The sequence below is a fragment of the Rhinoraja longicauda genome, chromosome 13 (assembly GCF_053455715.1).
Source record: "Rhinoraja longicauda isolate Sanriku21f chromosome 13, sRhiLon1.1, whole genome shotgun sequence".
Lineage (NCBI taxonomy): Eukaryota > Metazoa > Chordata > Chondrichthyes > Rajiformes > Arhynchobatidae > Rhinoraja > Rhinoraja longicauda.
This window is the reverse complement of record NC_135965.1, coordinates 2,754,947-2,780,880: the sequence shown is the minus strand read 5'-3', so window position 1 is coordinate 2,780,880 and position 25,934 is coordinate 2,754,947. Positions and strand designations below refer to the sequence as shown.

At 43.0% G+C, this 25,934-nt stretch overlaps 2 protein-coding genes across 5 annotated transcripts in view; one reads left to right on the top strand and one right to left on the bottom strand.

Moving 5' to 3' along the window:
* The window catches only part of LOC144599387 (uncharacterized), a 46,555-nt gene extending 23,926 nt beyond the window's left edge, over positions 1–22,629 (top strand). Inside the window, exon 3 of one of the 2 annotated variants that reach the window (XR_013547991.1) lies at positions 20,623–22,629. Coding sequence is in view for 1 of the 2 variants with exons in the window: in XM_078410204.1 (XP_078266330.1) it covers positions 9,993–10,497 (505 nt within the window). In the remaining variant the exon portion in view is untranslated. Of the gene's footprint in view, positions 1–9,992; positions 10,664–20,622 lie in introns of those variants that run through there. The other variant, XM_078410204.1, reaches the window with a different exon arrangement.
* The window catches only part of lamp3 (lysosomal associated membrane protein 3), a 48,551-nt gene that overhangs the window by 4,540 nt on the left and 18,077 nt on the right, over positions 1–25,934 (bottom strand). The window contains exons 4-6 of one of the 3 annotated variants that reach the window (XM_078410201.1): positions 23,454–23,514; positions 17,368–17,541; positions 14,726–14,970 (exon numbers count right to left, since the gene is read on the bottom strand). In XM_078410201.1, the coding sequence (XP_078266327.1) occupies positions 14,831–14,970; positions 17,368–17,541; positions 23,454–23,514 (375 nt within the window). In that variant the 3' untranslated portion in view covers positions 14,726–14,830. Of the gene's footprint in view, positions 1–14,725; positions 14,971–17,367; positions 17,542–23,453; positions 23,515–25,934 lie in introns of those variants that run through there. The other 2 variants (XM_078410202.1, XM_078410203.1) reach the window with 2 other exon arrangements.

The following is a 25,934-nucleotide window of genomic DNA, read 5'->3' as shown; positions in this document are numbered from 1 at the left end:
AAAGGAAGGACATTAGCTTGGAGGATGTGGAATCGATATGGGTAGAGCTGCGAAACACTAAGGGGCAGAAAACGCTAGTGGGAGTTGTGTACAGGCCACCTAACAGTAGTAGTAGAGTTCTTAAGGGGTTGGACAGGCTAGATGCAGGAAGATTGTTCCCGATGTTGGGGAAGTCCAGAACCAGGGGTCACAGTTTAAGGATAAGGGGGAAGTCTTTTAGGACCGAGATGAGAACGTTTTTTTTCACACAGAGAGTGGTGAATCTGTGGAATTCTCTGCCACAGAAGGTAGTTGAGGCCAGTTCATTAGCTATATTTAAGAGGGAGTTAGATGTGGCCCTTGTGGCTAAAGGGATCAGGGGGTATGGAGAGAAGGGAGGTACGGGATATTGAGTTGGATGATCAGCCATGGTCATATTGAATGGCGGTGCAGGCTCGAAGGGCCGAATGGCCTACTCCTGCACCTATTTTCTATGTTTCTATGTTTCTATATTCTTATCAAGTTATCGCTCTCTCCTAAACTCCAGCAGATACAACCTTAGCCTGTCCGAAATTCTTTCTACCAACTCTAATTCTGAACTGCTTCCAATACATTTATTTTGTTTGAAGGGGAGGCAAAGTGAGCAATAGAGTTTATCGTGGCAACTTCGATCCTTCCCTTCAGTGGTAGTGTCCGCTTGCAGCTTCACGGAGGACTGGAGTGATAGTTGACGCAGACAACAACAGAGAGATCTTCACGACGTTTAAGTTTAATTAGTCGTTTATTGAAGTAGTGATACAAACAGATTAGTATTTCTCCCGTCGTAAGTTTGGTAAGAACTGTATCCAGCCATCGCTCCTTCGTGTCTGACGCATCTCATCTCTGCGTTCCCAATCATACTCCTAATTCTGCCTCGTCCCAGTCCATATATGCCTATCATGCCCATATATGTATTCATCTCACGAAAACCCCCAAGTGTCCAAAAATAATCCAGCAAGATACAAAATAATATAATATGCTAAGACAGCTAGTAAACACAAATGGCTCCTACAAAGTTGCTGCCTTACAGCGCCAGAGACCCGTTCGATCCTGACTATGAGTGCTAGCTGTACAGAGTTTTACCTGCTCTCTGTGACTGCGTGGGTTTTCTCTGCGTGTTTCGGTTTCTTCCCACCTTCCAAAGACGTGCAGCTTTGTAGGTTAATTGGCTTCTGTAAATTGTCCCTAGTGTGTAGGATAGATTTTGTGTATGGATGACCATTGGTTGGTGCGGACTCAGAAGGCCAAAGGACGTGCTTCCACGCTGTATCTCTAAACTAAGCTAAACGAGACCAATCCGGTACGTCTTGCCAATACCCTGCACAACAGAAGCACAAGATCCTTACTTGAATTTGATTCCTTTCCAAATGCCTTTTGTAACAATCCCTCTCCAACTCACGAGTTATGCAATCTCTCACTATTTGGTGAATGCTTTTTTTCAACATGGACGATTTTTATACTTTCTCAGTTCACCTGCCAGCTGTTATCCCGTTCACTTAACCATCATCCTACCACAACCAGAGAGCAGTGCTGAACTACTATCTACCTCATTAGTGACCCTCGGACTATCCTTGATCGGACTTTGTTGACTTTACCTTGCACTAAACGTTATTCCCTTATCATGTATCTGTACTCTGTAAATGGCTCGATTGTAATCGTATTGTCTTTCTGCTCACTGAAGTACATGCAACAAAAGCTTTTCACTGCACCTCGGTACACGTGACAATAAACTAAACTGTAACTGTAACCTAACTACAACCCTCTGATGTGTCTATGTCACCATCACAACTTACTTTCCTGCCAAGTATTAACAACAAATTTTCAAATCATATGTTCATTCCTATTCATTTATACAAATTGTAGATTTGTTTAATTATTTTGGTATGCTTTAGTTTAGTTTAGAGATACACACTGTATCTCTAAACTAAACTAAAGTTTACCAAAAACAGGCCCTTCGGCCCACTGAGTCCGTGCCAACCAGCGATCCCCGCACACTAACACTATCCTACACACACGAGGGACCATTTTTACATTTATACCAAGCCAATTTAACCTACAAACCTGTACGTCTTTGGAGTGTGGGAGGAAACCGAAGATCTTGACCATGCGGTCATGGGGAGAACGTACAAACTCCGTAGAGACAGCATCCGTTGTTGGAATTGAACCCGGGTATCTGACACTGCAAGTGCTGTAAGGCAGCAACTCCACCGTGCTGCCCATCTGGAGCAACAATTCTAAATGCTTTCAACATTCAAACCCACCTTGCTTGAGTGGCTAGAGACACGGGCTTTCACTACAAGGTTGCACAGCAGAAGCTGTGCGCTGTAGTGCAAAGAAAACTGAGAACATTTCACTGCATAATTATGATACAAAGATCCATTTAGCACATTATGTCCACACCAGCTCACTTGTTCCATGCCCCAGGCATTTATTCACAACCTCACAAATTCTTCTCCACCCAATATTTATCCAAATTCTTCTCCACCCAATACTTCTTTCTTGACAGTGCAATCTCCCTTCAAATCTGCAGGCAGTAAGTACACTGACTAAAGCTTTATTTTCTACGCCACTCTCTTCTAATTCTCATCCCCTTTACAGAGAGGGGGGGGGGGGGGAGGAGAGGGGAGGGGGGGGGGGGGGAGGAGAGGGTGCTGCACCAATGCAGGGGAGGTTTGGGCCCATGATAAAATGTTTCATATACATTCAAAAGAGTTTACGATCATGAATTCACTGCCAATACAAGTCTTGGAGACAAAATTAATTGAAACTTTCAAGGGGATAGATAGGCATTTCCTTTGTCCTTTTCTTATGGCCCTGCAATTAGTTCACAGAGGTGCGGTGACTCCATAGTCCGAGGGACGGACAGAAGATTCTGTGGCAGCAGGAGGGACTTGAGGACTTGAGGATGGTCTGTTGCCTCCCTGGTGCCAGGGTTCAACACATCACAGACCGGCTTCAGAAAATCCTAGTGAGGGAAGGCGATCAACCTGAAGTCGTTGTGCACGTGGGCACGAATGACGTCGGGCGGAAGAGGAAGGAGGTGCTACAGCGGGAGTTTAGAGAGTTGGGAAAAGCACTGAGAAGTAGGACGTCGAAGGTAGTTATCTCTGGACTGCTACCGGTACCTCGTGCTGGTGAGGCCAGGAACAGAGAGATAGAGGGTATGAATTTATGGCTGAGGGGCTGGTGCAGAGAGCAGGGATTTAGATTTCTGGACCACTGGGATCTCTTCTGGGCTAGGGGTGACTTGTACAAAAGGGACGGGTTGCATCTTAACAGCAGGGGAACAAACATTCTGGCAGGCAGGTTTGCTAGTGTGACACCTGTGGCTTTAAACTAAGTAGTGGGGGGGAGGGGTTAACAAATTGTGAATATGAAGATGAGGTAAAAGGGAATACAGGAGGTATTGCAAAAGACTCTCGGAAGAATGGGAACAGAAGTTCTAGAGCGGAAAAGAAATTAAGGGCAGGGCCAATTGTGAACGATGTGAGAGGGGAGGTAAATACAGAAGTTAAAGTGTTGTACTTAAATGCGCGTAGTATAAAAAATAAAGTGGATGAGCTTGAGGCTCAGTTAGTCATGGGCAAGTATGATGTTGTAGGGATCACTGAGACATGGCTACAAGAGGACCAGGGCTGGGAACTGAATATTCAGGGGTACACAACGTATAGAAAAGACAGACAGGTGGGCAGAGGGGGTGGGGTTGCTCTGATGGTAAGGAATGATATTCATTCCCTTGCAAGGGGTGACATAGAATCAGGAGATGTTGAATCAGTATGGATAGAAATGAGAAATTGTAAGGGTAAAAAGACCCTAATGGGAGTTATCTATAGGCCCCCAAACAGTAGCCTCGACATAGGGTGCAAATTGAATCAGGAGATAAAATTGGCGTGTCAAAAATGTAATGCTACGGTGGTTATGGGAGATTTCAACATGCAGGTAGACTGGGAAAATCAGGTTGGAAATGGACCCCAGGAAAGAGAGTTTGTAGAGTGCCTTCGAGATGGATTCTTAGAACAGCTTGTACTGGAGCCTACCAGGGAGAAGGCAATTCTGGATTTAGTGTTGTGTAATGATCCTGATCTGATAAGGGGACTAGAGGTAAAAGAGCCATTAGGAGGCAGTGATCACAACATGATAAGTTTTACTCTGCAAATGGAAAGGCAGAAGGGAAAATCGGAAGTGTCGGTATTACAGTATAGCAAAGGGGATTACAGAGGCATGAGGCGGGAGCTGGCCAAAATTGATTGGAAGGAGGCCCTAGCAGGGAAGACGGTAGAACAGCAATGGCAGGTATTCCTGGGAATAATGCAGAGGTTGCAGGATCAATTTATTCCAAAGAGGTGGAAAGACTCTAAGGGGAGTAAGAGACACCTGTGGCTGACAAGGGAAGTCAGGGACAGCATAAAAATTAAGGAGAGGAAGTATAACATAGCAAAGAAGAGTGGGAAGACAGAGGATTGGGACTCTTTTAAAGAGCAACAAAAGTTAACTAAAAAGGCAATACGGGGAGAAAAGATGAGGTACGAGGGTAAACTAGCCAATAATATAAAGGAGGATAGCAAAAGTTTTTTTAGGTACGTGAAGAGGAAAAAAATAGTCAAGGCAAATGTGGGTCCCTTGAAGACAGAAGCAGGGGAATTTATTATGGGGAACAAAGAAATGGCAGACGAGTTAAACCGTTACTTTGGATCTGTCTTCACTGAGGAAGATACACACAATCTCCCAAATGTTCTAGGGGCCGGAGAACCTCGGGTGATGGAGGAACTGAAGGAAATCCACATTAGGCAGGAAATGGTTTTGGGTAGACTGATGGGACTGAAGGCTGATAAATCCCCAGGGCCTGATGGTCTGCATCCCAGAGTACTTAAGGAGGTGGCTCTAGAAATAGTGGAAGCATTGGAGATCATTTTTCAATGTTCTATAGATTCAGGATCAGTTCCTGTGGATTGGAGGATAGCAAATGTTATCCCACTTTTTAAGAAAGGAGGGAGAGAGAAAACGGGTAATTATAGACCAGTTAGTCTGACATCAGTGGTGGGGAAGATGCTGGAGTCAATTATAAAAGACGAAATTGCTGAACATTTGGATAGCAGTAACGGGATCATTCAGAGTCAGCATGGATTTACGAAGGGGAAATCATGCTTGACAAATCTACTGGAATTTTTTGAGGATGTAACTAGGAAAATTGACAAGGGAGAGTCAGTGGATGTGGTGTACCTCGACTTTCAGAAAGCCTTCGACAAGGTCCCACATAGGAGATTAGTGGGCAAAATTAGGGCACATGGTATTGGGGGTAGGGTACTGACATGGATAGAAAATTGGTTGACAGACAGAAAGCAAAGAGTGGGGATAAATGGGTCCCTTTTGGAATGGCAGGCAGTGACCAGTGGGGTACCGCAAGGTTCGGTGCTGGGACCCCAGCTATTTACGATATACATTAATGACTTAGACGAAGGGATTAAAAGTACCATTAGCAAATTTGCAGATGATACTAAGTTGGGGGGTAGTGTGAATTGTGAGGAAGATGCAATAAGGCTGCAGGGTGACTTGGACAGGTTGTGTGAGTGGGCGGATACATGGCAGATGCAGTTTAATGTAGATAAGTGTGAGGTTATTCACTTTGGAAGTAAGAATAGAAAGGCAGATTATTATCTGAATGGTGTCAAGTTAGGAGGAGGGGGAGTTCAACGAGATCTGGGTGTCCTAGTGCATCAGTCAATGAAAGGAAGCATGCAGGTTCAGCAGGCAGTGAAGAAAGCCAATGGAATGTTGGCCTTCGTAACAAGAGGAGTTGAGTATAGGAGCAAAGAGGTCCTTCTACAGTTGTACCGGGCCCTGGTGAGACCGCACCTGGAGTACTGTGTGCAGTTTTGGTCTCCAAATTTGAGGAAGGATGTTCTTGCTATGGAGGGCGTGCAGCGTAGGTTCACTAGGTTAATTCCCGGAATGGCGGGACTGTCGTATGTTGAAAGGCTGGAGCGATTGGGCTTGTATACACTGGAATTTAGAAGGATGAGGGGGGATCTTATTGAAACATATAAGATAATTAGGGGATTGGACACATTAGAGGCAGATAACATGTTCCCAATGTTGGGGGAGTCCAGAACAAGGGGCCACAGTTTGAGAATAAGGGGTAGGCCATTTAGAACGGAGATGAGGAAGAACTTTTTCAGTCAGAGGGTGGTGAAGGTGTGGAATTCTCTGCCTCAGAAGGCAGTGGAGGCCAGTTCGTTGGATGCTTTCAAGAGAGAGCTGGATAGAGCTCTTAAGGATAGCGGAGTGAGGGGGTATGGGGAGAAGGCAGGAACGGGGTACTGATTGAGAGTGATCAGCCATGATCGCATTGAATGGCGGTGCTGGCTCGAAGGGCTGAATGGCCTACTCCTGCACCTATTGTCTATTGTCTATAAGGACAAAGGAAATGCGACGGACTAGATTACTCAATAAGGAGCCAGAGTTGACAATGGACCGAATAGCTCCCTCCAATGTTACAATACAGATGCTCCTCGACTTACGATGGGGTTACGTTCTGATAAACTCATCGTAAATCGAAAATATCACAAGTCGAGAATGCATTTAATACACCTAACCTACCCAACATCATAGCCACCTAACCTACCGAACATCATAGCCTAGCCTAGCCCAACTTAAACGTGCTCAGAACACTTACATTAGCCTACGGTTGGGCAAAATCAAAAAAATGCTGGCAACTCAGTACACTGTAGAGTATGGGTTGTTTACACTTGTGATGGCGTGGCAGGCTGGAAGCTGCAGCTCGCTGCCGTTGCCCAGCATCACGAGAGGGTATCGCACTGCATATCGCTAAGCTCAGCAAAAGATCAAAATTGGAAGTACGGTTTCTACTGAATGTGTATCGCTTTTGCACCATCGTAAAGTCGAAATATCGTATGTCGAAGCATCGTACGTCGAGGAGCATCTGTACTATGTTTACCCTCAATCCTCTCACTCAAAAACATAATCCCTTTTAAGATCCCTGAAGTCGTAATAAATCAATGGGGCACACTGTAAACTATTGGTCCTGCTGAATTAAACATAAATATATTAAATATATTAAAACTGAAAATAATCTGCAGGAGGAACTGTAGAAACAAGGAACTGCAGATGCTGGTTACAAAAATAGACACAAAGTGCTGAAGTAACTCAGTGGGTCAGGCAGCATCTCTGGAGAGCGTGGATAGGTGATGTTTCGGGATGCTTGTGGTGAAGAGGAACTCAGTGGGTCAGACAGCTTTGATGAGAGGAAATGAACAGACATTGTGTTTGGTTTTCTTCAGACATTTCCTCCATGTTTAATCTATTCAATGTAAAAAATATATATTCGGTGCAGGATTCATTGGGCGTACGAGGAAAGATTGGAAAGACTGGGCTTATCGTCACTGGAATTTAGGATGAGAGGGGATCTTATAGAAATGTATAAAATTATAAAAGGACTGGACAAGCTAGATGCAAGAAAAATGTTCCCAATGTTGGGGAAGTCCAGAACCAGGGGCCACAGTTTAAGAATAAAAGGGAGGCCATTTAAAACTGAGATGAGAAAAAACCTTTTCACCCAGAGTTGTGAATTTGTGGAATTCTCTGCCACAGAAGGCAGTGGAGGCCAATTCACTGGATGAATTTAAAAGAGAGTTAGATAGAGCTCCAGGGGCTAGTGGAATCAAGGGATATGGGGAGAAGGCAGGCACGGGTTACTGATTGTGGATGATCTGCCATGATCACAATGAATGGCGGTGCTGGCTCGAAGGGCCAAATGGCCTCCTCCTGCACCTATTTTTTTATGTTTCTATGTATGTGAATGTTTCATTAATTTACCAGGACTGGGAGGTGAACGGATTTGGTAACTGGACCAGTATCTGGTCCAGATTTCTAGATAATGAGTCCAAACTACATCATGTGTAGGAAGGAACTGCAAATGTTGTTTTACTCCGAAGACACAAAATGCTGGAGTAACTCAGCGGGACAGGCAGCATCTCTGGAGAGAAGGAATGGGTGAGGATTCGGGTCGAGACCCTTCTTCAATCTGAATAGTCCTGTCTCCTAATAAATCCTATCTTTGTCCCGCCCCCTCCCCTGACATCAGTCTGAAGAAGGGACTCGACCCGGAACGTCACCCAATCCTTCTCTCCAGAGATGCTGTCTGACCCGCTAAGTTACTCCAGCATTCTGTGTCTACCTCAACCTATATTCACTCCTCAGCAACAAATTACTTCTTACACCATCATGGACGTAAGAATCATACAGTACAGAAACTGGCCCCTTGGCCATGTTAAGATCCACATCCAAGTGCACTGGTTCATTGCTGTTAATGTTCAGTGATCTGATTGAGCAAGCCAAAGGTATCGAAACAAAATATAGGACATGACAAATTATGCCATAATTAACACAGGCAGCCTGTGCGGAAGGCTATCAGAAGATACAACGGGATATAGATCAGCTGCAGAAATGGGTAGAGGAACGGCAGATGGAGTTTAGTCCGAGCAAGTATGAGGTGTTGCACTTATGGAGGTTGAATAGGAACATAGAAAATAGGTGCAGGAGGAGGCCATTTGGCCCTTCGAGCCAGCACCGCCATTCATTGTGATCATGGCTGATCATCCACAATCAGTACCCCGTGCCTGCCTTCTCCCCATATCCCTTGATTCCGCTCAACGTAAGGGGACAGTTAATGGTGAGACTCTTACGAGCATTGATATGCAGAGGGATCTTGGAGTCCAAGTTCATAGCTCACTGAAGGAAGTAACACAAGTAGACAAGGTGGTAAAGAAGACATATCGTATGCTTGTCTTTGAGCATGAGTCAGGTCACAATGCAGCTCTATAAGTCTATGGTTCGGCCGCATTTGGAGTATTGAGTGCAGTTCTGGTCGCCCCATTACAGGAAGGATGTGGAGGCTTTGGAGAGGGTGCAGAGGAGGTTTGCCGGAACTCTGCCTGGATTAGAGGGTTTCAGCTTCAAGGAGAGGTGGATAAACTTGCATTGTTTTCTCTGGAATGTCAGAGGTTGAGGGGAGACTTGATCGAGGTATATAAAATTATGAAAGGCAGAGATGGGGTAGACAGTCTGAACCTTACTCTCAGGATGGAAATGTCCAACACTACAATGCATAGCTATAAGGTGAGAGGTGGAAAACGTTAATGGCGATATGTGGGGCAGGTTTTTTTGACATAGAGAGTGGAGGGTGTGCCAAGGGTGGAGGCAGATAGGGTAATGACCTTTAAGAAGTTTTTAGGTAGGCACATGGCAGTGCAGGGAATAGTAGGATATGGATGATGTACAGGCAGATTAGATTAATTTAACTTGGCAACATGTTCGGCATAGACATTGTGGGCCTGCGCTGTTCCATGTTCAATGAAAAGCTGAAGAATTATGTTAACAACCTGAAAGTCTTGCGTCATTAACAATGAAAAGTTAGAAAACAGGCACATTAAATTGCAGTGGATAAGAATAATAACATGGTAGAGTGTAAGAAAATAACTGCAGATGCTGGTACAAATCGAAGGTATTTATTTCACAAAATGCTGGAGTAACTCAGCAGGTCAGGCAGCATCTCGGGAGAGAAGGAATGGGTGACGTTTCGGGTCGAGACCCTTCTTCAGACTGAAGAAGGGTCTCGACCTGAAACGTCGCCCATTCCTTCTCTCCTGAGATGCTGCCTGACCTGCTGAGTTACTCCAGCATTTTGTGAAAAAACATGGCAGCGTGTAGTGACAGATGGAGCAATGCCTGAAGTGGGAGGTGGAGGAGTCATGGGAAATCTGAATTAAATGGTGGTGGGGCTGTTCAGTTGGTAGAGCAGCTGGCTCACAGTGCCAATGTCCTAGGTTCGATCCTGACACAGTGCCAGCACAACAACCTGGCTCTCAATGTCAGTAAAACCAATGAACTGATTGTGGACTTTGGAAGAGGAAGGATGAGGACCCACAATCCTGTTTATATCCTGTTTATATCAACAGGACGATGGTGGAGAGAGTCAAAAACCTCCAATTCCTGGGCATGCATATTTCTGAAGATCTTTCTTGGACCCAGCACACTGATGCAATTATAAATAAAGCACATCAACGCCTCTACTTCCTGAGAAGATTGCGGAGATTCGGTACGTCAAAGAGGATTCGCTTGAGCTTCTACAGGTGTACAGTAGAGAGCATATTGACTGGTTGCATCACGGCCTGGTTCAGCAACTTGAACGCCCAGGAGCGGAAAAGACTGCAACAAGTGGTGAACACAGCCCAGTCCATCACCGGCTCTGACCTCCCCACCATCGAAGGGATTTATCAGAGTCGCTGCCTCAAAAAGGCAGCCAGCATCATGAGAGACCCACACCACCCTGGCCACACACTCATCTCACCCCTGCCATCGGGAAGGTACAGGAGCCTGAAAACTGTAACGTCCAGGTTCAGGAACAGCTTCTTCCCTACAGCCATCAGGCTATTAAACACTACAACATCAAATACGCTCTGAACTACAATAGACTATTATTATTATTATTTACAGTGTACTATGTTTACATATTCTGTTGTGCTGCAGCAAGTAAGAATTTCATTGTTCTATCTGGGACATATGACGATAAAACACACTTGCCTCTCTTGATTCTTAACCTCCAGTGCAGTCAGTGTAGCACATTTTACTTGGCCAAAAAGGTATCCTCCCACATGCCAAATGTGTGCGTAGGTTGGTGGGGTAATTGGGCCCCATATAATAAGTGGTAGAAGCTGAGGGAATTGATTGGAATGTAGGGAGAATAGGATACAGGGAAAATTAATGGCAGCGTGGATTGCCTTGCAAACTGGCACAGGGTGGATGGACAAGGAAATATTGGAACGTTAAGGAGATCCAGCAGGTCAGGTAGCATCGACCAAGACGTTAAAGGAACAAGTCATAAGTTATAATGTCAATGTTATAACTTTTAATTTTTAGATTTAGAGATACAGCGCAGAAACAGGCCATTCGGCCCACCGGGTCCGCGCCGCCCAGCGATCCCCGCACACTAACACTATCCTACACCCACTAGGAATAATTTTCTACATTTGCCCAGCCAATTAACCTACATAACTGTACGTCTTTGGAGTGTGGGAGGAAACCGAAGATCTCGGAGAAAACCCACGCAGGTCACAGGGAGAACGTACAAACTCCGTACAGATGGTGCCCGTAGTCAGGATCGAACCCGAGTCTCCGGCGCTGCAGTCGCTGTAAGGCAGCAACTCTACCGCTGCGCCACCGTGCCGCCCTTAATGACCTTAACTTTTCATCACTCCACAAACGTGAGACAACCTGCTGAGGTTCTGCAACTGTTCCTTCCCCCCCCCTTTCTATACACCTTCAGACAGATTAGCTCTCATTTTTGCACCTTCCCTATCTGCTCTGACAAATCCAAATGCAATAAAATTCCATGGCCTTTGGTGCTCCGCTGGCAGATTTGAGACCATCAACATTTTTATTATTACTCCAGCATAATGTAATTTACTTTTTTTTTAATGATGTTTTACAGTAACATTTCAGTGAACCTGGTAAATTGAGAGAGCATGCAATTGAACCAGATGACAATAGGTGCAGGAGGCCATTCGTCCCTTCGCACCAGCACTGCCATTCACTGTGATCATGGCTGATCATCCACAATCAGTACCCCGTTCCTGCCTTCTCCCCATATCCCTTGATTCTGCTATCTTTAAGAGCTCTATCTAACTCTCTCTTGAAAACATCCAGAGAATTGGCCTCCACTGTCTTCTGAGGCAGAGAATTCCACAGATTTACAACTTTCTGGGTGAAAATGTTTTTCCTTATCTCCGTTCTAAATGGCCAACCCCTTATTCTTAAACTGTGGCCCCTGGTTCTGGACTCCCCCAACATCGAGAACATGTTTCCTGCCTCTAGCGTGCCCAATCCCTTAATAATCTTATATGTTTCAATAAGATCCCCTCTCATCCTTCTAAATTCCAGTGCATACAAGCCCAGTCGCTCCATTCAGATGAGTTTGAAGAGTGCCAGAACCGGGACTGGTAAATGATTGGAAGCACCGAAACTGAACACCCGGCCAGTGAATGGAAGCGTCTAAGATGGAGACTCTGAGGAGTGGAAAGTGCAAACACTGAGCTAAATGCCAGACCACGGAGTTTCCCCAAATTGTCTGAGTTTTACTTGACAAGCATTGTGGTGGAAGGGCGTTATTTCTGGCTGGAAGTCAGTGAACCAGTGGATTGCTGCTGGGATCTGTGGTAGGACACTTGTTTGTGATGTTAGCAAACAACTTGGATGCAAATATAGATGGAAGGTTAGTAACTTTGCAGAAGACACTGCGATGATCAGAGTTGCAAAAAGTGAGGAAGGCTATTCAAATATACAGCAGGCCGTTGTTGAACTACTAGGGCGGCACGGTAGCGCAGCGGTAGAGTTGCTTTACTGCGAATGCAGCGCCGGAGACTCAGGTTCGACCCTGACTACGGGTGCTGCACTGTAAGGAGTTTGTACGTTCTCCCCGTGACCTGCGTGGGTTTTCTCCGAGATCTTCGGTTTCCTCCCACACTCCAAAGACGTACAGGTATGTAGGTTAATTGGCTGGGTAAATGTAAAAATTGTCCCTAGTGGGTGTAGGATAGTGTTAATGTACGGGGATCGCTGGGCGGCACGGACTTGGAGGGACGAAAAGGCCTGTTTCCGGCTGTATATATATGATATGATATGATGATATGATATGATACTGAAATGGATGGAGAAATGGTTGGTGGAATTTAATGAGAAAGTTGCACTTTGAGAAATTGACTGGTTGATAGCAAGACCCTCAACAGCACTGATGTGCAGAGGGATCTTGGGGTCCAAGTCCATAGATTGTTGAAGGTGACAACACAAGTAGCTAGCGTGGTAAAGAAGGCATATGGTATGCACACCTTCATTGGATAGAGCACTGAGTATGGAAGAGTCAGAAAGTAAGAATGCTGCTCTGCAAGACCTAGATTAGATCACATTTGGATTATTACATGGAGTTCTTATCACCCAATCCCAAGGTGAAAGCTCAGGTGAAGGTGCAGGTTTATTAGAATGCTGCCTCGATTTGTTTTTTTAGGGGGGGGGGGGGGTGTTGAGGGAGGAGGAAGAAATTAGGAGAGGCTAGACAAACATGGATTGTTTTCTCTGCTGCAGAGGTTGATAGGAGCCCCGATAAAAATATAACATCATGAGACTAGGGTAGATAGTCAGAAAACTGGCTGGTCAACTACCACACTTTAAGTCTTTAACTGCTCATTGCTAGTTTTCTGAAAAATACAGATTTTAATTCAGTAATTGTTAATAGGATGTTTAGCAAAACTAGATAGTTTCTAACAAAGAAATATTGAGAAGAACAAAATCATTAGCTACTTACTGTCTCAAACAAATTCTAATGGTTATTTTATAAAAGTGAAAGCAGATTTATATAGGCTTCTATAATCCCCATGTACATGTAAAATCTACTTTTACAAATTTCAAGTTAATCTGGATGCAAGTATTTTCTCTCCTAAAGCAAGTAGCCATGGGTGGAGAGTCTGTACGGATAATGGCGCGATTGTTATCTATCCTAATCAATAAGCCATTTAGAACTCTGGATCGGTAGCGCAGCGGTAGAGTTGCTGCTTTACAGCGAATGCAGCGCCGGAGACTCAGGTTCGATCCTGACTACGGGTGCTGCACTGTAAGGAGTTTGTACGTTCTCCCCGTGACCTGCGTGGGTTTTCTCCGAGATCTTCGGTTTCCTCCCACACTCCAAAGACGTACAGGTATGTAGGTTAATTGGCTGGGTAAATGTAAAAATTGTCCCTAGTGGGTGTAGGATAGTGTTAATGTGCGGGGATCGCTGGGCGGCACGGACTTGGTGGGCCGAAAAGGCCTGTTTCCGGCTGTATATATATGATATGATGATATGAGGCGATCAAATGCGTATCATCTCAGTTTAAAATGGATATTTTGGTTACCGACTTGAGATTCACATTTTTCATTTTAGAGGCATGTGGTCGGAAATGGTTTCATTAAACTCAATGAAAATATTCAAGATTAAAAAAAAGAATCAATAAACCTGAATATTAAAAAGGGTTGAGGAATATGACCACAATGAGGAAAAGGAATTTGTGTAACAGCTGAATGAGCAGGGTTCAAGATTTCCTGATTGCAAAATGTTAATTCTGTTCAAGATATTGCTGCAATTTGACTGTTTGTAGGTGTTTGTCCATTCAAGAAGCAAGTTCCTCGTAGGGATCAAAACACTTACAAGGTGCTAAAATAAAAGCAATCGTTTAACCTAAAACAGTTGGTTTATGACCAAAAGGAGAACATTTTAAAAAAACAAAGCACTTTATTATACTGGCCATGTCATATTGTATTACTCTATCAAGCCTGTGCCATTTAGAAAGTCACCTTATACATTTTCTCCCTTCCAAAAGCCAATTTATAAACAGCATATCAAAAAGACATCTACAAATGTTATGCTTTCCGTGTCAGTTCTTAATACATTAAGTACAATAGTATGCAAATACATAAATTGTCCCTCCTAAATATTCCAAAACTGGTGGTAAAATACATTCTTCAAATAGATATACAAATTTGTGCCAATACATTCCAAAACAGTTCCTGCCAAAAAAAATCGCAGTTGCATATCTGCCCACAACTGAAATCATGGAACCATTTAAAGACAAAAATGCCCTAATTACTACAATGGTGGTGGACAGAAAAGTCAATTGAAGGAACCAGTTCCAAGTGCTGCAGATCAAAAGGGAGAATGCCATTGGTAGAATCTCTTCCATAGTGTTTATTCTTGGAACAGAATTCTGCATTATACTGCTTCATATCCTTCAGATTTCTGTCTTCTATCAATTGTATAGATAACAACCACCGTTAGGACCAATCCTGTCAAACCGATTCCCACTAACACTGGAAGTACTTTACTCCCGGCATCTGCTGCACATTTTCCTGCTAAAAGTAGAGTCAGAAATCAGCCATTAGGAATAATTAGTCAATTCATGTCAGGCATATTCTGGAAATCATGAAAAAGAATGATGCAAGAATTGCTCAAGTCTCCACTGCAATGTGGCCCATTTGACACTTGCAAAATAACCAAGTCCCCAATGCCTCAACATGCTCCAGGCAGCACAAGCAGAAGTTACAAAATCAGCACAATGTGCTTGTGCAAGGCCAACTGACCGAATGGAGGTCAAATAATCAGAAGGTTACCTTAAGTAACTACATTAAGTTCCTCTGTCCCTCTCTTCTCTTCCCTCCTCCCCCTTCCCAGTTCTCCCACTGTCTCCCTGTCTCCACCTATATCCTTCCTTTGTCCCGCCCCCCCTGACATCAGTCTGAAGAGGGGTCTCGACCCGAAACGTTGCCCATTCCTTCTTTCCTGAGATGCTGCCTGGCCTGCTGAGTTACTCCAGCATTTTGTGAATAAACACCTTCGATTTGTACCGGCATCTGCAGTTATTTTCTTACATGAAGATCAAATGTAAATTGCCTTTTAATACCTCTTCACATGTTTAAGTACAGGTGCTCCCCGCCTTACGATGCTTCGACTTTGCGATGGTGCAAACGGCAGTGACCCGTAGCGAGCCCTTAGCTCGCTTCCGGCCACGTGATCACGTGCATCCAATGCATTTCCACTTACGATATTGTCGGTTCTCAGAACATAACCCAAGCTGAGGAGCACCCGCATTCTTCACATGTTTAAGTTATAAAGTTTTGATCTTAATTGTTTACTGTATGTTGTGTTGTTACTTGTGAGCAAAGCACCAAGGCAAATTCCTTGTATGTATACATACTTGGCCATTAAAATTTATTCAATTCAATACAAAAAATAAAGCAGCTTAGAGTTCCAGACTGTAGGCCGAGTTTTAAATTGATCGTTCCTGTTTAGATGTTGAACATGCCATCAATGTGGAAAGAACCCATGTCAACTTCCAGCCAAGCAACCATTGTCCCACTTCCCCCCTTATTCAACTGCAAAGTATTTATTCAGACTCCCCTTTGATTATTTTGTCACTTTGTCCAATTTATTGACAATCGGCAATTTATAGTAATGAATCAGAGATGGAGAGAGAAACTGGAGTACCCGAGCAAACTCCCATGTCAGATCAAGCCCAGATTCCTGCTACATCACAACCTTTAACATTTACACACGCATCCAGTGATGCTGCTAAGCACCATGTTTGACTTGCTCATGGCCACTGACTGACAGTAACTACGCAAGTTGAAGATTTATTCATGGGCACCATGGGGCCTGTACAAAGGAGACATTCCACACAACTACTTTCCCCAGAAAGTAAATTGGCCAAAAGCACTAGACTAGATAAACCTTACATTATGATAGGTTCAATCTTGATTAACATCACCTTGTTTGATGAAATCAAGTTAGAATCTTGATATTTAGTGCGATGACTTTTGGAAAACTTTGGATTTCAGAAGTTAGCTGTACATGTACCTCTGTTCAGACCACTGAACAACTAGTGCAAATGACGACAATTATACATTTTTTTAAAACACATAGAAAACAAGAGCTCAAATAGGTTCTAACTGGGCATGTAATTCAAACACTAAAAAGCACCTCCATTTTTTCCCTCCCCCAACTCCAAATAAAATGGGGGTACATTTGATTTTCAATGCAAGCTTTGATGGGCAAGAGGGATGACCCCTAGTAGTAAACTCAGAGGAATTGTCAGAGGAGCATTCCAACAAGTGCATTCTTATCTGCCCAAGGCCTTGGGTCAACTCAACACAAATTTTCCCAGTTATGAAAATGAGCAGACCAGAACTTCTGCAATCCTTGGCACCAGACTTTGGTTCTTTTCACAAGCCCAGAAAAGCCAAATCAACCTTGATGGAGCTCAATGTTTTTCAATTATTCTTAAATTCAGTTTTATTGCAGTGCAAGGACACTAATTAAACAGGTAATGTAGCAATTTGTGCAAGTATCAAAGGATCAGAAAGTGGTAGTAATCTTTCTAAGCACTGTAAACACTAACCCATTTTCAATTATCATAAATTAGTTCCTTATAAAAAATATAAGGGATACATTTATGATAAAACAGGATATATTTCATGCTTAGCAACATACAACTGAATGAATAGCAATTCAAGTATAATTTGCATTCAGTCAATAGGAACAGATGTTGTCCACATGTTTGGTACTAACCAAAGTACTTCAGCCTTAATATATCCTTTCATGATAATCAACAGAATGAAGTTGAACTAGTTTTTCCTGAACAGGTTTTTCCCCCAGTGTGAAAATATCTTCAAAGGAAAATTAAGGAGGGGGAGAGTAAAATTCATAAAAACATTTGACAATTTCCTGCCTAAAAAGTTAGATTAGAATCTTACCTCTACCAAATGTTCCACCGGGGATGTTGAATGCCTGGAGCTGAGTATTAATCATCAAAACTTGCAAAGTATTAGTTGAAAATGCCACAACCTGCTTGCTTTTGCATTTGTACGAGTGGCCAAGTTTAGTATGAAACAGCTTCATATTCATTACAATGCCATTATAAGTATTCCCTGCAAGGCAAGAATACCAAAACAATTATTGTTCAAAACGAGGAGTAATAAATGTAGTAATTGCAGCACAGTCACTACTTGAAGTCCAGGGATCAAATTTCAACATAAGATGCAGAACATTTTAGCAGCAATTCTGCTTGCACTTCAAATAGAATTTATTTTGGGATTAATGTGTACACACTACAAATGTTTAGCACAAGAGAATTTCTACATACTACACATTTCCTCCTTGAGTGTTAAAGTAGAAGAGTTTTAAACAATATCCAGAATGGTGACTGGAAATTTAGCAGTTTTAATCGTGAAGCTAGTCAGATACATGGTTGGCAAATTTTAGGGTGTTTAGTTTCGTCTTTTGTTCACATGTACCGAGGTACAGTGAAAAGCTTTGGTTGCGTACTATCCAGTCAGTAGAAAGACAATACATTACGATCGAGCCATTTACAGTGTATAGATACAAGATAAGAGAAGTTTTTAGGTAGGCACATGGCAGTGCAGGGAATAGTAGGATATGGATGATGTACAGGCAGATTAGATTAATTTAACTTGGCAACATGTTCGGCATAGACATTGTGGGCCTGCGCTGTTCCATGTTCTATGAAAAGCTGAAGAATTATGTTAACAACCTGAAAGTCTTGCGTCATTAACAATGAAAAGTTAGAAAACAGGCACATTAAATTGCAGTGGATAAGAATAATAACATGGTAGAGTGTAAGAAAATAACTGCAGATGCTGGTACAAATCGAAGGTATTTATTTCACAAAATGCTGGAGTAACTCAGCAGGTCAGGCAGCATCTCGGGAGAGAAGGAATGGGTGACGTTTCGGGTCGAGACCCTTCTTCAGACTGAAGAAGGGTCTCGACCTGAAACGTCGCCTAACAACAACAAAAGTCAGAATCCGAACCAATGGAGTCTATAGCGGCTTTATTAGGTAATCAGGAGTCCGAGGGTGACGAGGAACCCTGAACACGTCCGATCCCCACAGCCCCACAGGCAGAGCCACCGGCTGCGGTTGTGCCAGTCCCGGTTCTACCCTCCCCGCCAGAATATTGGGGACTACCCCCCGATAATGAGACAGCATCAGGGATTATGGATAGGTCCCAGACAAAGGGTTAAGTTGTGCCACGAACAAGAATCCGCACGATCGGCGCTAGAGATTGATGATACTGCCCACCCTAGCCTTTGTCAGTATACCTCATGCTGCCCAGCAGGCTGAATTATTTGCCCTCACGCAGGCCTACCACCTTTGCGTTGACCAATGTGCTAATATTTACACCGACTCACGATATGCCTTTGGGATTGCACATGATTTTGGTAACCTGTGGCAGCACAGGGGCTTTTTGACTGCAGCAGGCACTCCTATTAAAAATGCCCTGTTTGTCCGAAGTCTACTAGCGAGTTTAACACTCCCAAAAACCTTGGCTATCATTAAATGTAATTCGCATACATCTGTCAAGGATCCCATTTCTTTCAGGAATGCATTGGCTGACACATTGGTACGCACAGAGGCCCTGACCCCTACCATTTTAGTTTCTTCAGGTGAACAACAGCAGTTTTCTGCAAATACTGCTATGCCCAGTGTTTCGGAATTCTGCCAGCTTCAGGGGGACGCCCCTGAGGCTGAGAGACACCGGTGGAGCCAGGATGGGTGTTCCCCTCGCGAATCTGACTTACTTTGGGTTACTGCCTCTGGCAAAGTTTGTGTCCCTAACGTGCTTTTACCTGTTTTGTTGCATTATGTGCACTCTCTTACCTATGCTGGTAAGAGGGGAATGTTGGATGTAATAAATGCTACATGGTATCACCCCAAAATACATTGGGGTTTACAAATTGACTTTATTGAATTGCCACGTGTACTTAGTTATAAGTATTGCTTAGTTATTGTTGATGTGTTTAGCTGATGGATTGATTTTGCTATTGATGTTGCTATTTTGCTATTGTCACTCCTGCTATTAGGGGAAGTGCACTCAAGATCTATATGGGATTGCGGTTAATCTGTATTTACTCCATGACATTTATGTAAAGACGTTCAGATGATATGCAGAGGAGGCAATGGCACAATACCCTGGAAGGCAGAAAGAATAGGACCCTGCTCAGGATGGTTTAATAAAACCAGAGCTAAACAATTGAGAGACCAAGCCTATTGGGTTGTACCCTGTGGACATGCTTTGTGCCAGTTTAATTTCCAATGCCTGACAGATGAATTTAGTTTTTGTCTTTCAGTCCAGGTATTTTTAAATTCATGTTACAAGTTGACAAAGCTTTTAATCAGGCATAGCAACTTCATGGTGAACTATTTTATGGATAACACCTTTCCTTACTCCTATTCCGTGCACGCTTTACTATTGACTTATTTATTGCCTAGTATTGAGAGCGATAACCATTTGCTCGGAGGGTGAGCTGGTGTTTCAGAACACCAGGTCAACATGTGACAGAGCTGATGTTGTCACCCAAGGATTATGAATGCCAGTTTTTGCAGGAACAAAAACGGTTGATAGCAGCTGTTCTACACACGTCCAGTTTTCTGTCTGTTCCACGTGTTCAGGATGTGCATGCAATAATTCAGCATTTCTCATTGGGGTACCCCTTCATACAGGGATATAACAAAGAAGGAAATTTGAGCACAAGACTGCTGGACTAGTGTAGATGGTCTAAACGAACTGGGATCTGTATCTTTGGCTTCACATTTCAACATTTGTTTTTTTTTAACTGGATGAATTGAATATTTGAGAATGAATTGAAGATTACAATTGTGCTGGAATTGTGGACCCTTCCCATTTTTGTACTAGCTTAGTTGATAAATTAGCCTTTGAAGCCTATTTACTTGGGTCAGTGGGTACATAAGATATTTAAAGGAAGTATTTGCTTTTCATTTATTCAATGCCTGAGGACCACATTTAGAAAACCTCTATGCGTATAACCCCACTCTACTACAGGATTAGCCCCAGATGAGGTATTATACGGGAAACTACTCCGAACCCCTTGGGGGATGGAGGGAGAGGGGTGCATCAACCTCCATGAACTGTACGACCTGGATGAGCGTTTAATTGAATAAATGAAATTATTAACCCAATCTTTATCAGCCTAGCATTCTCAGGTCCGAGACGCCCAGAAACCACGGGACAACATGATGCTGAGATGGGATTGTGGATTACATTGACCCTCGGTAGTCAGATAGGACGAACCTCGGATCTCCGGCAAACCAATCGTTTCTTCAACCAATCGTTTGACCAACCAACCAAGCGAACCAATCGTTTATGTCAGACATATGCTTCACAGGTGGAACGGTCTGCCTGTTGGGTGTGCGCCCCAGGTTTCAACACATGGAAAAAGCATGATGCCTCTTTGCCCGGTTCTTTTTGAATCACTCACAGAGCCCTGGCCCCAATAATTGGTGTACGGATTACGACAACCAATCAGATGACTGTCGATGTCAATGTTTTAATGGGTGGTTCTTGAGATCCTATCTTAATCAAACACAGGAGAATTGGCCCCGGATGCAAGTTAATTCTCCTCATGACTCTCCAGAAACACCAATAAATACAACCTGTTTCTGTAGAATGGGATTCAGCACATGCACCCATATCAGTACTACAGTTCCCCCAAGGCCTCTCAATGGGACTTACTTAATATGTGGGAGCTGAGCATATGTCTGGTTACCAGGTCTTTCGCCACAGTATGATCAGGGATCTTATGAGACCTGGACAGGGTGCTGTTATCTAGCTTTTGTAATCCCACATTTACGAATCATAAATCATCCTCTACAGCATCCAGAGTGGAGCTCTAAACGAGCTGTATCGGAGTTTGAGAGGTTTTGGTGGATAATATTCCCGAGATGGGGAACCGCTCGGGCGGGAACTGAAATTTGAAACTTAGCTAGTGCCCTGGAACAATTAGCAAATTGTACCGCTGATGGACTGTACGAGACTCGGGAACAAATAGGCCAGTTAACAACTGAAATGATGGCCCTGCGTCTTGTCGCTCTCCAGAATCGTATGGCTCTAGATTTCCTGCTAGCCGAGAAATGGGATACCTGTGCTATGATAGGGCAAGAATGTTGTACATTTGTACCAGATGTATCCTCTAATATCACCAATATCGCGGGGCATGTGAAGGAGGTTATAGAAAGAGCATTTAGTGTTTGAGCCCTCTGAGGGGGCGCTGTGAACTGTTTATGTATATGCTGTTATGTTTGTGTGCCATTGTATGTATGTTCTTAGTACCTGAACTGATGTACAGCGCTTTGGTCAATGTGGGTTGTTTTTAAATGTGCTATACAAATAAAATTGACTTGGCTTGACTAGGAAAATAGGGGCAGATTTAGCCCAAAATCAAATTAATGCTTCAGGATGGGATTGGTTTGGTTTAGGATATTTGTGGGGGCCGATTTTCCATTATGGCAGTATCTTTCTGTTAATTGTAGTGATTCTGTTAATTTGTTATTGTTTCGGTCCATGTATACGCCAACTACTTGTTAATCGGTCAATTTAAAAAGAAAAAGAAAACAACACAAACGGTGATTATAGTATAATCAAAGAGGGGAATGTAAGGGGTTAAACATTCGACATTTCGCCATACGGGTTTTATTGCAGGGGTGTAAAAAAGGTGTAAAAGCTCCAGCTCGATTATGTTGCCAGGACATCCTGTTGCTCAGCATGGAGGCACGGTTTATGGTTGACCATCCTTTGATATGGGCAACTGGCTTTAAGGCTTTGATGCTTAACCATCCTTTGATGGTTCCTTTGATGGTTAAGGGGAACATTTGGTCATATCGACTGTTCTTTGGTCCTGGGAATACCGAGGACATGTAGGTCACACAGGACACGGAGGACATAGGGGTCCTGAATGGCACATAAAGATTTATAGGACATTGTAAAACTTGCCATATAAGGTAGCAACAGGAAATGTACTGGCACATGTATTTTGGGTATAAATATGTGTAATTGTTAGCATTCGGGGAGAGAGACTACACTAGCTTCCTGAGTGTTTCTAAACGCTCCGGTTTCTAGACTCTCTCCCACCTGGGTGAGTAGAATAAAGAGGTTATACGAATTCGGTTGTCTGACTATTCTGTTCATAGGGCACGAACTACAACAAGCGTGCATATAGTCACCTGGGTTGGGCGCCATCTTGGAAACCGATGAGCACAGTTGCAGCCGTACAGCGCCAGAGACCCGGTTAGATCCTGACTACGGGTGCTACTTGTATGTTCTCACTGTGACCACGTGGGTTTTCTCCCACATTCCAAAGACATGCAGCTTTGTAGGTTAATTGGTTTCTGTAAATTGTACGAGCTAGTGTATGGGCGATCGCTGGCTGGTGTGAACTGTGGGCCAAATGGCCTGTTCCACACAATATATCTAAACTAATTTTCCAGTTAAATTTAAATACTAGTAAGCACATTTACTACTTACTCAAGTTCCAATAATATTAATAAGGGGACAGAAGTAAAACGAGAGAAGCATAATGCTCCAATGTTAATTTTACACCCAAACCTGTAAAGATTAAAAATCTGAAGTTACAATGGTAATACTTTACATTAATGAATCATTTTCCAGTCCACCAGGCAGGACTAACTTGTTCAGTTGGGATCATTGCTGGATCTGCAGCCTTTCTTTATGTTGGTCAATAACTTGGATGGACTAGGAGAGTTTAATCAAAGTTAGCAGATGACAGAAAAACATTTGGATGAGATCACTAGTAAAAAATGTTCTCATTAGAATTGTCTTTAAGTGCTTGTTCTACTTTCAGCTACACGAATGTCAGGACAAGTTTTAGAAAATGAAAGCTCTGTGTTTGTATTTGAGAATAGGACAATAAATTTATACATAGCATGGAATTAACTTCAAATTAATTAAAACCAAAATCTTGTTTCAAATATTCAACTTTTAGTCATGTGAAAAAGTCAATTTACCCAGGTTGTTCGTGGAATGCAGGACAGTACTTATTTCACTGATGTAATAGTGGTTTCCATCCTGCAAGAAGAAATTTATTGAAGTTACCTAAAAGTTCACAACAAAAGCTCACTTACAGTGACAATTGCGTCCATAGAACCAACATTCACTTGTTGATCTTCCTAGTGGGGTTCGGCCTCACTCAATTAACTATATGGGGTTTAGACAATAGGTGCAGGAGTAGGCCATTTGGCCTTTTGAGCCAGTACTGCCATTCACCATGATCATGGCTCTGCAGTTGGAGTATGGCATACAAAGACGTACAGGTATGTAGGTTAATTGGCTGGGTAAATGTAAAAATTGTCCCTAGTGGGTGTAGGATAGTGTTAATGTACGGGGATCGCTGGGCGGCACGGACTTGGTGGGCCGAAAAGGCCTGTTTCCGGCTGTATATATATGATATGATATGATATGATAAGGAGTAGTGTACAATGCACCTTATTAGCAGCTGTATTGTCAAACCCATTTAGTTTGTAGCAAAATAAATCTAGTTGAAGAGGCTGGTCTCCTAATTTGAGGAAGGACATCATTGCCATTGAGGGAGTGCAGCGTAGGTTCACCAGGTTAACTCCCGGGATGTCCCGGACTGGCACATGATGAAAGAATGGGTCGACTGGGTTTGTATTCACTGGAATTTAGAAGGATGAGAGGGGATCTTATAGAAACATAAAATTCTTAAAGGATTGGACAGGCTAGATGCAGGAAAAATGTTCCTGATGCTGGGGGAGTCCAGAACCAGGGGTCACAGTTTAATAATAAGGGGTAGGCCATTTAGGACTGAGATGAGGAAATACTTTTTCACCCAGACAGTTGTGAAACTGTGGAATTCTCTGCCACAGAAGGCAGTGGAGGCCAATTCAATGGATGCATTCAAAAGAGATTTAGTTAGAGCTCTTAGGGCTAAAGAAATCAAGGGATTATGGGGAGAAGGCAGGAACAGGGTACTGATTGTGGATGATCAGCCATGATCATATTGGATGGTGGTGCTGGCTCGAAGGGCCGAATGGCCTCCTCCTGCACCTGTTGTCTATGTTTCTATGAATAATCTATGCGAGCTCTTTGCTGGAACTGTTGAAGCCATGACTTGCACTACAAAGCCAGTCATCCAAGGTCAGTTGCTTACTTACATCATAGATAGACAGGAGCGTAACTGAAGTTTACATCTTCAACTTGTCCTTCCTTAAAACCTATATTAATTATTTGCAATTTAAATATAAAAAGTAATTTACCCCCAAATACATCTTGCACAAAATCCTAGATAACTGATAGAGATCAAACAAACTAATACCAGTCCCTTGATGCACACTTGTTAGGATTAATTTTATCATTCAAGTTTCATATCTACCTCTACCAAGAGGTACTTCCCAGCAGAACGTTTAAAAAACAAAATCAACAGACAGTAAGACACAAAACGTTGGAGTAACTTAAAAGGTTTGGCAGCATCTCTGGAGATAAGGAATAGGCAACGTTTCGGGTCAAGACCCTTCAGACTTGAAACGTCACCTATTCCTCTTCTCCAGAGATGCTGCCAGATCTGCTGAGTCATTCCAGCATTTTGTGTCTAACTTCGGTGTAAACCAGCATCTGCAGTTCCTTCCTACACTAAAACAACTGACTGTTAGGTTCTGCTGGGATGCTTTAAACATGGTGATTATACAGTGGCCTACATAATGTTTGGGACAAAGACACATCATTTATTTATTTGCCTCTGTGCTCCACAATTTGAGATTTGTAATAGAAAAAAAAAAATCACATGCGGTTAAAGTGCACATTGTCAGATGTAGATAAACCAGCTTTGATCAGGAAATAGAAAACTGTCAATGTGGCATTTTATTTATATTAAGATAAAGATAAAATTCCAAACTTCATTTCAGTGAGTTCAGAATTTTATCTACAGTGCCGACCATGTTTGGGTCAGAGACCCATCATTTATTTATTTGCCTCTGTGCTCCACAATTTGAGATTTGTAATAGAAAAAAAGTGCACATTGTCAGATTTTAATAAAGGCCATTTTTATACATTTTGGTTTCACCATGTAGAAATTACAGTTGTGTTTATACATAGTCCCCCATTTCAGGGCACCATAATGTTTGGGACACATGGCTTCACAGGTGTTTGTAATTGCTCAGGTGTGTTTAATTGCCTCCTTAATGCAGGTATAAGAGAGCTGTCAGCACCTAGTCTTTCCTCCAGTCTTTCCATCACCTTTGGAAACTTTTATTGCTGTTTATCAACATGAAGACCAAAGTTGTGCCAATGAAAGTCAAAGAAGCCATTATGAGACTGAGAAACAAGAATAAAACTGTTAGAGACATCAGCCACACCTTAGGCTTACCAAAATAAACTGTTTGGAACATCATGAAGAAGAAAGAGAGCACTGGTGAGCTTACTAATCGCAAAGGGACGGACAGGCCAAGGAAGACCTCCACAGCTGATGACAG